The sequence below is a fragment of the Eremothecium gossypii genome, chromosome VI (genome assembly GCF_000091025.4).
Source record: "Eremothecium gossypii ATCC 10895 chromosome VI, complete sequence".
In the NCBI taxonomy this organism is placed as follows: Eukaryota; Fungi; Ascomycota; class Saccharomycetes; order Saccharomycetales; family Saccharomycetaceae; genus Eremothecium; species Eremothecium gossypii.
In genome coordinates, this window is record NC_005787.5 from 1,226,907 (window position 1) to 1,239,677 (window position 12,771).

A 12,771-nucleotide genomic window follows, 5' to 3' on the forward strand; every position below is an offset into this window, starting at 1 on the left:
CATTATGGGACGCTTTAGATTCGCTACAACTGGTTATTTATGGCTCGGAAACGCCGTCAATGTGAGACATTTCGCTTGAGGCAGTACTTTTCCGAAGTCCATAGTCAGAGAATATTTTCCGAAATGCATGGCCTGCGTGACTTCTCTGGTAAATAGGTGCGTAGTTTTCTGGGATCCAGATAACATTAGATTTCAACAACAATGACGTGCATACATCAGCGGTTGTGGGGTATATTAGGGGTCAGACTCACATACCAGCAGAATCAGAGGTGACGCATATACTTTGCATGTCCGGGGTTTCCGGCAGTAATTAGAGAAGATGTCCATACGAATGCGGAGCTAATCGGGAGGAGGGGAACCCCTATCCGACGCGGACAATTACTTGCGGTTGTTAGCGGTCATTAGAGGTAGCAGCCTGATGCACGGCGGCAAAAGGCGGAGATTTAACTAATATCGGCAGTGGGCGGCAAAGGGCGGAGATTAACAGTTCCGCCAGGGGGCGGTGTCAAAAGTGCGGGAGTGGGCGGAGATTACCGAAGCGCCGACAGAGAACGGGAGCCTGCGGCAGAAAGCGGCACCACGGAAGCCCGCGGCAGAAAGCGGCACCACGGAAGCCCGCGGCAGAAAGCGGCACCACGGAAGCCCCGCGGCAGAAAGCGGCACCACGGTAGCCCGCGCCAGAAAGCGGCACCACGGAAGCCCGCGGCAGAAAGCGGCACCACGGAAGCCCGCGGCAGAGAGCGGCACCACGGGAGCACGACGGGGGCGCGTGGCACAGGGGATATTATCACGTAGCTGCAGATGGTGGCCTGATTGCGGCTGCACATGAAATATATGTACAACATCACATGGTCGATTCCCGCTCTATGCTCGTTTACTGACAACCACATTAGATGAACCAAGCGAACCCTTAAGCGCGCCATCACATCTACTCTTACTTAATTTAAAGTGAGACATTTTGTTGATCACTAAAATTGGTTCCTTGGCCCAGTTGGTTAAGGCACCGTGCTAATAACGCGGGGATCAGCGGTTCGATCCCGCTAGGAACCATTTTTATTTTTTACTCATTGAAAATGAGAAAGCTCACTATATTGTTTAGTAATTTGGACCTTCATACAGACACTATACGCAAGGAACGCCGCAGTTGTACCTGTTCAACTACGATCCGAACTGTATTCCAGGTAAACTTTCTCGAAGACTGAACTCAGCCTGTCAATTTCAAAGCAAGGTAGGAGTGGTAATCAACTATTGAGGTAATACGGGGCCTACGAAGATACGCACAATAATGGAAGCGCAACGACCATGCTTACAAGAACTACCTACAGAGGTGTTAGTTAGCATATTCAGTTATCTGGATGTACAGGACTTCAAGGCTTTGGAACAGGCCTCTGGTCGATTTCACCGTATAATCAACGATGAAGAGCTTTGGAAAAACATGTTTTTGGCTAGGATGCATACGAAGTACTTTCCTTCTTGCTCGCGTTCCTCGAGGTACAGCATAGAATACGGGGAGCGTAACCTGCAGCTTGCCAGGTGGAGGCACAGTAGGGCAATTACCACCAAGTATGAAATTACACACGAGCGCAGGACAAACGATATTTCAGCGCCAGGCATTCGCCAAGTGGTGTTCGACTTTCCCAGGTGTGCTTGCTACAATGAAGGGCTGGTGACCTTCCTACAATTAAATGCCAAGAGGCGTAAGGATAGACTGGTATACATACAATGTGCGACACCGCACTCATGTTCGGTGATGCACTTCAACATAAACGCAGTGGTTTTTGGACGTTTTGATGGGAAAGTTTTTGGCAAGCTATTGACAAATAAATCGTATCTCTCACCGGTGATAGAATTCGACTCGAGCCATAACAGTTGTGTAACAGCAATAACAACCATCGCCTACGAAGGTTCATCACATGATTGGTGCGTAAGCGGTTCAGAGGATGGCGAAATTATATGGTGGTGTGATGCTAAACTTCACTCAAGGATGAAAATTTCAAATCAAACGATACTCAAACTCTTTATTAACCCAAGAATGACGGTTGCGATAGACACTGAGCGTGCTTATATTATCACTGGTATGAAGGAGGTTCACTCCTTGGAATTGGCGAATTATGTGACTGCCACAAACGGTGGTGGTCCCAAATTTATACAGGTAGATTTTGGGGGGGAATTATTGGTCTTGGGGAGTAGCTCTAAGCTTTGCGTTGTTTCAATTAACCGTCATCGGGATATAGGATTCTCACGGAAATTTGATTCAGCTACCGAGATACTACAAATATCCATAGACGAAAATACTGCAAGGAGGGAAGCAGAGGGCGCAGCTGTCGCTGGTGGCGACGGATGCTACATTGCCGTTCGCTGCGCCGATTACTCGGTGATGGTATTTAATATACGCTCACAGACTCCTGAAATTAAGCCGCAACTTAAGCTCTCTTTCCATGAACCGCTCTTTTCATGTAAAGTGAACCATTTGATTTTAGCGTGCGCCTTTTCGGGTATGGTTGGTTTATACGATGCAGCTATTGGTACAGAGGTTCGAGTAACGCGTGGTACCGAAGAGTATCCTCAGTTCCTAGATCTCGCGGATGGTCATTTAGTAATAGGTAGTGGTAATACCTTACACTATCATCAATACGCTTCATTAAACCAGAAGAAGAAGAAAAAGCCGGTTTCTAATGTTAGAGGGAATCGGTGGAATGAAACTGTGCAGTCTCAACTGGAGGTATTTCATGATACAGAGCGGTTGCGAAATGAACAAGTGGAAAGAGATGCCGAACTCAGGCAAAGGTTTCTGGGGGATGTTGATGATGAAGAGATCCAGCTTCAAATTGCTCTGGTAGAATCAGAAACGACCTACACATCTCTACCTGCCGCCGGTGTCTCATATGAAGAAGAATTTAGAAGGGCACTTGAGGAGTCAAGGCGTGCATATGAGGCGTCACAAGGCGTACCGTCTTCAACTTTAGCAGAATATGCAAGTTCTAGTTTTGAAAGATCAGAATCCGGCTTTGAGCGCATTACATGGACTGCAGCAGATCAAAATTCATTGCACAATTTGCATTCCCCAAATACCGGTCCTAGTTCTACCTCGGGAGTAGTAGTCTCCAATATGGGGACTAACGGACCTGACAATTCTCCTTCTCAAATTGATAGTGACTTAGAACTTGCCATGCTACTATCCCTGCATGACAGATAGAATGATACAATGGTCTCTGGAATTTAAAAATATGTAGAAAAGTTATTAGCCTATTATATCTTTTGATATAAGTCAGAAAACAAAAACTTGGTCTTCTGGCTTTGACTTCATGGCGCCTTTGGGCCACCCCAACTGTTCAGCGTATTCCAACACCATCTGCTTCATTTTAGGTGGTCCACAGATGAGTAGTCTGTGGGCTGGATTGCATGGCGGAAGGTATTTTTCAAGATGCTGCTTAGTCACATAGCCAACTTCACCCGTCCAGCTGGCCGAGGGTTTGCGTACAACGTAGTGTACTTCAAAGTTTGGGTACTTGCTGGCAAGATCGTCCAATTCATCTTTCAACAGGATATCGTTTTCCGTCTCATTGGCGTAAATTAAGCACACTTGCGTGGTATCTTCAGGAGTTGTAACGATCTTGTTGAGAACACTCAACATCGGCGTAATTGCAGAGCCCCCGGTGACCATACCGATTTTCTTGTACGCATTCGTCACATAGCTGAACCGTCCTACAGGACCTTTGAATTCCACAGTTTGGCCTGGCTGTAGCCCAGCAAACCATTTGGATACCTTACCGTCGACATAAGATTTGACAATGATATCGAAATGGCCCTCGGCAAATTTGTTGGAGATAGGCGTGTAGTAACGCACTTCTTCTACACCATCCAGCATCACCTTCGCAGCTAAATGAAAGCCAGTAGGTATATCAAGAGTTTCCACGCTTGAACGGAGCTTGAATCTGTATATCGCAGCATTTTTGCTTAGAACGATCCGTTCTTCCAATTCTAATGGCGTCCACTCATTTGGAAGAATTGAAGTCCTGCTTCTGTATGCTAGTAGCAGGCGTGCACCTACAAACATTGCCAAAGCTAGAATGCCTAGAAGGTACCATGCGTTCCCCGCTGACCAGGCGATAACAAGAACGCCCAATGTAAAGATGCCGCTGGGGATGAAGATCCCATGAATGGGATCATCCAATATCTCCATACCTCTGCGTTCGGTCATACTAATATTTTGAAAGCTCGTCGTAGCTATCGTCTAGTAAGGATGAGACCGGTTAATATATGCTTCCTCCTAGTTCTATAAGCACGGACTCTTTGCAACTGGTGAAGTATCGTCTAACGGTCATCATGCATCTGCCGAAAAATTTTGTACTTTTTCATAGTTAAGTAATTACAAAAACATAGTTACTGTACAGGGTCCTTTATGCGTCCATATGCAGCCCAGTAATGATCAAATATGGAATGCGCCAGAGCTTGATTATGTGTAGTGCAGCATGATGCTCGAAGGGACGTTGTCAGAGGCTCGTTTGCAGGGTATCTCACGGTTTTAAGAATCCAGTTCATCGATGTCGATAATGCCGTTCTTAACGGCCCAATCCTTGTTAGCTATGAAGACATTATGTGGGTCTTGTTCTCTTCTAACCTTTTGGAATTGCTTCAGATTGTCGCCATACCATTCTTTTATTTTTGTGGCCATTCCTCTCATTTCGTAATCTTGATATTCGTCAGAACTCTTGACGGGGCCCGCAGCGGTTGCGGTAGAGCCCAAGAAATTCTTAGCCCAGTGTGGCTTACCGCCGGCTGCCCCCAAGGTGTCTTCAAAGAGAGTGAACCACTTGTGAATTGGGGTATTCGTTCCAAAAGGCCTGTATATCGTAGCGTTAATATAGAGGGTCAACTGGGAGTTGGTAACGTCCGAGAGGGGAGCATAGCGCAAGTGAGAGGGCGTGTTGTCCAGATACGGACGGAGCAAGTTACCGTAGACTGGACCAGGGGCCGTCACCGTCCGGTCTTCCGGGCATTTATATTCGTGTGGAAGAGTCGTGTTGGAGCAGCGGACTTCGATTGGTACGTGAACAAAAAATTCCTTGTTCTGGGCGGCCTGTGCGATGGAATGGTCCAGAGAGCGCAACACCTCGGGCCCATTATTCAGCGGACAGGCCCATTCGTCAACAAACTGCGAGAACAGACAGTCCATATTCAGCCCATCGATTGAAGTCTGGACAGCCTCGTCACCATTACCAAACGTCTCAACTTTGCCGTACTGCTGACGGAAAATAAACCGCTCAACAAACGGCGTCAGGGAAGGATAGACGTTCACGGTGAGCCACAGGAGAGATTCGTACACCAGGCGACCCAAGGTCGTGCCCCACCATGAACTGCGGCTCTTCTCCGCCGGCTCAGATGTTTTCACGCCGCGCCACAGAACGCACTTGCGCACATAAGGGTACCACCAGCAGCGGATGAATTCGCTGGACGTCCAGATCGTCTCCCAATTGTCAAGGAGCGTCTCGAAGTTGATCACCTCCTGCGTGGAATGGATGTTGAACGCAGGTACAACGCGGATCGTCGCACGGACAATGATACCCAGCTTGCCCAGCGACAACATCGCCGCGCGGAACACCTCCGGCTCGTGCTCCGAGTCCAGAAACACAAGCTCGCCGCGCCCGTTCACCAGCGTCAGATTGACATACTGCGAGGACACCAGGCCGTGGTACGGCGATGACCCGTGCGTGCCCGTCGAGATGATCCCCCCCACACTCTGCTCCGAAATTGACCCCAGGTTCTGCAGCGCATACCCCCGTGCGCTCAGGTACCGGTGCAGCTCGTACACCCGGATCCCAGCTGCAACCGTCACGTCCGCGTACCGCCCCTGCTCGTCCTCCTGCAGCTCCAGCACCCCATTCAGCCGGTCTAGATTCACCATCCAGTCGTCCGTTGCGCACATGTCGCTCGGAGAGTGCCCCGACCCCACCGTCACAATCGTCCGCCCCTGCTCACGCGCCGCCCGCACTATCGCCACCACCTCATCCTCCGACCTGGGTTGGAAGTACAGCCGCGGCCGCGCCGAATAAATCCCTGCCCAATTCTTGAACACATAATTCCTAGCTATCCCGCTGGCCTCCACACCTGCTAACACAGACATCCCCGTCGCAATACAACCTGATCTGGTTAGCACAACTTAGTACAGAGCGCGTGACCTGTGATATCGATTGGAATACGTCGAGGTGATAAGCTAGCTTTTTTTTTCGTGAAGACGACGATCATCATCAGTAGATGTCAGCTTGAAAAAAGAAATGACCGTACCGACCAGGACCGTTCGGCGTATCGGCAGGATCATGCGAGGCCTGCGGACGCGACAGCGGGGACGGGCGCGTGCAATAGGGTAATGATCTTTTTATTTCTTAATATGGGGTATACAGTAGACATCACTTATTTATTAAGGTATGTGGGCTTGTTTCGCATAGAAAACAAAATAGGATAGTAGTATAGAGGCTGGCGAAGGTGTGCTAACGGCGTACTGGTCCAGAGAATACCAAAGAATAACAGGAAAAAAAACACCGGAGGCGCGGTATCCAGGAGCCACCTGCTTCCGCCAGGCCAAGCTGTTGTTTTCCGTGCGAGGCATGCAATGGACGGCGCTGTAGTTATGTTTCTTTTCTGGTGATTATTCGGGTCTTGGACCCCGGCTTTTGAGATGAGTGCGATGTTGGTATACACTTGCGTGCGCAATTATTCGTGTGGTGGGCTCAGAACTCCTCCTCGTCGGCGTAGGAGTCGGCGCCGACCTCGATGTAGTCTCTCTCCAACGCGGCAAGGTCCTCGCGGGCCTCGGTGAACTCGCCTTCCTCCATGCCCTCGCCGACGTACCAGTGCACGAAGGCGCGCTTCGCGTACATCAAGTCGAACTTGCGGTCGATTCTCTTCCAGGCGTCGGCGATGGCGGTGGTGTTGGACAACATGCAGACGGCACGGGAGACGGACGAGAGCTGGGAGTTAGGCGTGGCGGTTGGAGGCTCGTAGCAGATACCGATCTTGAAGCCGGTAGGGCACCAGTCGACAAGCTGCACAGTCTTCTTGTTCTTGACCTGCGCGACCGCGGTCTGCACATCACGCGTCACGACGTCGCCTCTGTACAACAAGCACGTCGCCATGTACTTGCCGACGCGGGGGTCACACTTGACCATCTGGTTGCCCGGCTCGAAACAGGCGTTCGTGATTTCGCCGACGGAGTTCGACTCGTGGTGCGCCTTGCTCTTCGACAGGATCGGCGCGTAGGAGACCAATGGGAAGTGGATTCTTGGATATGGCACCAAGTTGGTCTGGAACTCGTTCAAGTCCACGTTCAAGGAGCCGTCGAAACGCAATGACGCGGTCACCGAGGAGACGACCTGGGCGATCAAGTTGTTCAAGTTCGCAAAGCTAGGTCTCGAGATGTCCAAGTTCTTCTTGCACATCTCGTAGATGGCCTCGTTGTCGACCATGAACGTACAGTCGGCATGCTCCAATGTGGTGTGGGTGGTCAACACGGTGTTGTATGGCTCCACGACCGAGGTGGACACCTGTGGCGCGGGATACACGGCAAACTCCAACTTCGATTTCTTGCCGTAGTCGATAGAAAGCTGCTCCAAAAGCAGCGACCCCAAGCCGGAGCCCGTACCACCGCCAAGCGAGTGCGTGAAGAGGAAGCCCTGGAGCCCGTCGCACTGGTCCGAGATCTTGCGGATGCGGTCTAGGATATCGTCCAAGAGCTCGCGCCCCACCGTGTAGTGCCCACGCGCGTAGTTGTTCGCCGCGTCCTCCTTTCCGCTGATCAACTGCTCCGGGTGGAACAACTCGCGGTACGCGCCCGTGCGCACCTCGTCGATCACGTTCGGCTCCAAGTCCACGTACACCGCGCGCGGCACGAACTTGCCCGAGCCCGTCTCGTTGAAAAACGTCGAGAAGCCCTCCTCGCCCCCCTTGGGTTTCGTGAGGCCTTCCTGCAAGTACCCGTCCGGCCTGATCCCGTGCTCGAGCGAGTACAACTCCCAGCACGCGTTCCCGATCTGGCATCCTGCTTGCCCAACTGCTGCGAGTTAGTATCCCTCCTGCGCGCGCACCGCCGCCCTCTGTGTGTCTGCTCTTTTGCCACCGTCGCGCGCTCGACCGCCCCGCTTCGCGTCTCTCAACAGATCTGCCCGCACAACACACAGACGGCGCCGGAGCAGCCTCCTCCGCCGTGCTCGTCCGACCCGCTGCCCAACATACCGTTGACACTAATGACTTCTCTCATCGATCCTGTGTTCTACCTTGATGAAGATTTGTTTAACCTGCTCCTATGGCTTGTTACAACGTACAAGGTGTGGAGAGAAGCAAGAGTGTAATAACAAGAGATCCCTTTTGGCAATGATTTGTCTGCGCTGTTTACGTTTTTCCCAAACACGTCCGTATGTTTTTGTGGTTGCAGCCGGGTAACGGTCACGTGACGCACTCGGCTGCCTCCCCCGCTTGCGCCTGCCCTGTCCGGGCATACTGCTACCGCTAGCCGCGGTCCCGGGGCGGCGTGTCCCGGCCTCCGGGCGGAGCGGCGCGTGCCGACGGCCGTGCGACGCATTTACGTCGGAGGCGTCACGTGCGCCGCGCTAGCCGCGGACCGCGCGCCAAGGAACGGCCACGTGCTGTCAGGCAAGCAAGTGCATCATGATCTATTAGTTTAATATACAGGGTATACAGTATTAACGCCGGGCTCGGAGCCGCAGCAGTCGGAGGCGGGGTGACCTGCAGGCAGCCTCAAACAGACTCGACGCGGTTGGCGTCGTTCGTTGCGTGGGAGGCAAACTTGCCGGGGTCTACTTCGCCGTGGTACTGCTCGTTGATCTCCTCCAGAGTCTTTCTCTTGGTCTCGGGGATGAGGAAGGAGAGTAGGAGGCCGCAGAACATGAAGAGCGCGAAGATCTTCATGACGTTTGGCAGCCAGCAGTTCTTGGCCTTGCCGTCGCGGGCGCAGTGGTGGTCGACCAGGGTGCCGAAGCAGGTCTGAGCGATGATGGCGCCAAGCTTGCCGCAGGCGGCGGAGATGCCGTGGGCGGTGGAGCGGTAGCGGGTGGGGAAGCATTCACCGGGGACGATGAATGTGGTGACGTTGGGGCCGAACTGGATGAAGAACTGGCAGACGACGTAGAGGCCGAGCAGACCCTTCTCGCCGAGGCGGTCGTATGCAAAGCCAATGACGCAGAAGAGCACGGTCAGGATGGTGAAGCCGCCGATCTGGATGGGCTTTCTGCCGATGATGTCCATGGTGCATACGGAGAACCAGTAGCCGGGGAGCGAGCCCGCACAGATGAGGATGAGGTTGCCGACGGCGCTGTTGTAGAGCTTCTCGTAGACGTTGTTCTGCTGCGCGTAGCCGATGGTCTCGAGGATGACGGTGGTGTTCAGGTTCATGCCGTAGAACGCCACGTCCAGCATGAACCAGGAGCCCGCGGTGCCGAGGATAATTTTGAAGTGCTTCCACTTGGAGAAGTGTCTGCAGAAGTCGCGGAAAGACGCCTTTGGCGGAGCGACGTTGACCTGCTCGACGGGCGACACCATTTTCTCGAGGTTCTCCTCCTGGTCGGAACGGCTAGGCTCGTTGGCAAGTCTCGCGAGGTCCGCAGCCTGCACGTCCAGGGTGTAGCGGGGTGATTCAGGGATAGTCAAACGGAAGTACAGCGCAATCATGCCGGGCACACAGCCGAACCCGACGAGGATTCTCCACATTTGGTCGCATGCGCGCTGGCATTCGAAGCCACATTCCAGGCCCGAAGCCGCGGGCTCCAGGTCGCCACGGTAAGCGGCCACCAGGATCAGCGCCAAGATACCGCCAGTGATCTGGCCCCATGCCTGGTTGGCAAAGACCGCGCCCATGATGGCGCCTCTCCACTTGGTGGTCGAGAATTCAGAGGTAATGATGGAGGACAGCGGGTAGTCGCCGCCAATCCCGATGCCCATGATGATACGGTAGAAAGTCAGCACCGCCACAAAATCGATAGCAGGTGACTTCCCGATCATGCACTGCAGCACCGTCGCGAGAATCATAAGGATCAGCTCCAAACCGTAGATGCGCTTCCGGCCCACCACGTCAGCCAGCGTGCCGAAGCCCACCTGCCCGATCACGGTCCCCACGGAGGTCGAGACCTTCAGCAGCGAGTTGGTCGACGAAGGCATGTTGCCGTGCCAGAAGACATACGACATCATGGTTATGCCCAGGTTGATCGCGAAGATGTCGTACGAGTCCGTCATGAACCCCACACCCGCAACCATGATCGCGCGCACATGATACCAGCCGAACGAGCTGTCATCGATCTTCTTGAGCGCCAGCCGCCTCCGCTCGAGCGGGTCCTCGATGTGCCCGAAGTCGTTGATGAAGTTATGGAACGCAGCGTTACCGCCGGCCGTCTTGATGTAGACCTTCGGTTGGTCTTCGCTGTTCTCGTGGCTCATGTGTTTGATGCTTGCTTCTTTGAAACCTGCCGCCCTGCTCTACACGCTACACTCCCTATATATACAGCTACTTGCGTGCAGTTGCACGCCTACCATTAATTGGACGCATGTGGGGTCTGATATCAAGCTGTGGTGCCTTGTTGCATGGCATTAATCTATCCGCCTCCCGCCTAAGCCGCTCGAGCACTTTCTGCAGTGAAAACTGCGTAGCTTGCAACCATTTAAGGTAGCGACTTTGATTATTGCTGAGAAACGTGGTCTCGAAACGTTTTTTGTGTGCGCGCCTAAATTGCATCGCCCACGTGCAGGGAAAAAAATGTCCGATGTGTCAGCAGGGTCCAGCGGCATACATACCGCAAGCGGAAGCGCAAGCGGAATCGGGGCTGGAGAAGGGCAGAACCCTGACTGCAGCGACGGAGGCAGAAGCCGAGGAAGCCAACAAAGGAAAGAATCAGGGTCTCCTGCGCTTGCTGTATTTTGTCGGAGACGGAGACGCAACCTGCTGGTGGCGGGCGTAGAAAGCGTTCCAGTGCCTGAGGTACTTCGCAAGCCGGGATTCCGGGTCATCAAGGACACGGTGCCGCAGGCGCAACAGGCGCGCGATAGTGTCATCGGTGCGCGGATCCTGTGCTGTCTCGAACAGGTGATCCGAAAGGAGGCGGAAGTGCGTGGCGATGACGGGGTTCTTGAAGTCTGCAGGGGCGTAGGGGCTGCTGAGCACGAGCAGGTCGATGATGCGAGACGTAATCTTCTGGAGCACGGCGTAGTCTGGGGAGGCGAGCGAGGCCTGCGGTGGCGACAGCGCAGGAAACTTGCGCACCTCCTCCTGGAAAGGCAGGCGCGCCAGGATAAACACCGCATCGGGCAAGGGCGCGGCGGCGGGCGCCAAGGCGTAAAGTGCGGGGAGTGACGTTGCGCGGAGCTTTCCGTACAGCACGACTGCGCGCTGGGATGCCCGGAGTGTGCGGTGCAGCGACGCCAGCACCGCGGCGGAGCCCGCGTAGACGGAGTCATCAGGGACCAAGAATGTCACGTGATGGATATTGTTGTAGTAGGGCAGCACAGCGACGGCGGTCCTGGACCCCAGCATGCGTAGAAACGAGTCAGAGGTCGGGGCAGCAAAGTTTGTTATCAGGTTCTCGAGGTCATCCGGCAGGTCAAGGCAGTCGTCACCGATCTGGTAGACCTTGCAGAGGTCCTCCGTGGCCTCCTCGCCGGTGTCCGGGTCGAGATACCTGCGATGTGAAAAGGCCTCGCGCTGCACGTCCTCATGTTGGTACACCATGCGGTAGCGCGCGCCCGGGCGCTCGTAAGTTGTTGCGGCGTAGCCCTTGACCGAGACTACGAGGCCCTGCTCTTCGTTAAGAAAAAGCGGGCAGCTGTAGCGCAGGCGCCGCACCTCCTTCTTGCGGAGAACCCTGGAACGTATATATGACACTGAGATGGGCTTCGTGCTGGGCCCGTCGTAGAGTGGCTTGCTACTTCCTTCCGCGGCTACCTGTGCGCCTAGCTTCAGGATGTCGGAGTAGAAGGACTCGTCGAAGGGCCGCTGCTCGGTGCCGATGAAAAAGGTGGAGAAGTTGATGTAGTAGTCATTCAGGTCGTCGACGACTTTCCGTAGGCGAGTGCGAGATCCCAGGCTCTCTTTCTCTGGGGGCGAATCGTTATCGGTGAAGAGGAAGATCTTTTTGTTGTTGTACAAGCGCTGTTCTGGAACCTCCTGTAAAAACTGGTCCTGAATGCTAGTGAATACAACGTCCAAGGAGGTTGGGTGCCGCCCGTCATACGGCAGCTCCTCTTCCAGGCTACGCTTCCCTGTACGAATACCCTCCAGTAGTAGGAACACCTTCTTCATGTGGGCAACGTTCACGTCTCTGAGGGGGAAGAGCTCGTAGATACCCTGTTTGGCCTCGCGATGCCTGCATTGGAAGAAGTAGCAGCCCACACCGGTGTCGGGCATGACCGCCACTAGCTGCTCCATCAATTCCAAGAGGGCTTCGAGGATCTCCAGTAGCTGTTTCTTGCCCTCAAGCTCTGGGCTGGGCTTGTACATATTGTGAGAAAGCTCCACGCAGAAGACGATGCCCTCGTGGACATTGTATCTCAGGTGCCTTTTATCGTCCTCCTTGTCTGCTGTAGAGTCAAGAATGCTCTTTAAGAAGTCCGGCTTGTCCCCCTCCATGCTTATCGTTCTTCACCTGTATGTCCTTATAGTGTGGGAGGGATAATCTTATTGGACTCTCCTTTCTTGAGATCTAGTCAGCGAGAACATTGGGACGTAAAGTGGAAAAGCGGTGGTCCAGAAGCACAGAAGAAGGACGTTCTACT

General features: G+C 53.6%; 6 protein-coding genes and 1 non-coding gene across 7 annotated transcripts; 2 read left to right on the forward strand and 5 right to left on the reverse strand.

The window, feature by feature from the left end:
• The first annotated feature begins 976 nt into the window (after positions 1-976).
• On the forward strand, positions 977-1,050 carry AGOS_t0162. The gene has a single exon. It is a non-coding gene; the product is annotated as a tRNA-Ile (tRNA).
• Positions 1,051-1,285: 235 nt separating this feature from the next.
• Positions 1,286-3,196, forward strand: UFO1 (SCF ubiquitin ligase complex subunit UFO1; the record flags this gene model as incomplete). Its single annotated transcript, NM_211340.1, has 1 exon — positions 1,286-3,196. The coding sequence occupies one exon, from the start codon at positions 1,286-1,288 to the stop codon at positions 3,194-3,196; it is 1,911 nt and encodes a 636-aa protein (NP_985985.1).
• Positions 3,197-3,268: 72 nt separating this feature from the next.
• On the reverse strand, positions 3,269-4,201 carry AGOS_AFR439C (cytochrome b5 reductase family protein; the record flags this gene model as incomplete). Its single annotated transcript, NM_211341.1, has 1 exon — positions 3,269-4,201. The coding sequence occupies one exon, from the start codon at positions 4,199-4,201 to the stop codon at positions 3,269-3,271; it is 933 nt and encodes a 310-aa protein (NP_985986.1).
• A 324-nt stretch (positions 4,202-4,525) lies between these two features.
• ALO1 (D-arabinono-1,4-lactone oxidase) lies at positions 4,526-6,124 on the reverse strand (the record flags this gene model as incomplete). The annotated part of the gene is made up of 1 exon (NM_211342.1): positions 4,526-6,124. One exon carries the CDS (start codon positions 6,122-6,124, stop codon positions 4,526-4,528), a length of 1,599 nt encoding a protein of 532 aa, NP_985987.1.
• A 604-nt stretch (positions 6,125-6,728) lies between these two features.
• On the reverse strand, positions 6,729-8,254 carry AGOS_AFR441C (tubulin alpha chain; the record flags this gene model as incomplete). The annotated part of the gene is made up of 2 exons (NM_211343.1): positions 6,729-8,050; positions 8,230-8,254. The coding sequence occupies 2 exons, from the start codon at positions 8,252-8,254 to the stop codon at positions 6,729-6,731; spliced, it is 1,347 nt and encodes a 448-aa protein (NP_985988.1).
• Positions 8,255-8,751: 497 nt separating this feature from the next.
• PHO84 (phosphate transporter PHO84) lies at positions 8,752-10,443 on the reverse strand (the record flags this gene model as incomplete). Its single annotated transcript, NM_211344.1, has 1 exon — positions 8,752-10,443. The coding sequence occupies one exon, from the start codon at positions 10,441-10,443 to the stop codon at positions 8,752-8,754; it is 1,692 nt and encodes a 563-aa protein (NP_985989.1).
• A 451-nt stretch (positions 10,444-10,894) lies between these two features.
• AGOS_AFR443C (AFR443Cp) lies at positions 10,895-12,625 on the reverse strand (the record flags this gene model as incomplete). Its single annotated transcript, NM_211345.1, has 1 exon — positions 10,895-12,625. The coding sequence occupies one exon, from the start codon at positions 12,623-12,625 to the stop codon at positions 10,895-10,897; it is 1,731 nt and encodes a 576-aa protein (NP_985990.1).
• Between the last annotated feature and the right edge of the window lie 146 nt (positions 12,626-12,771).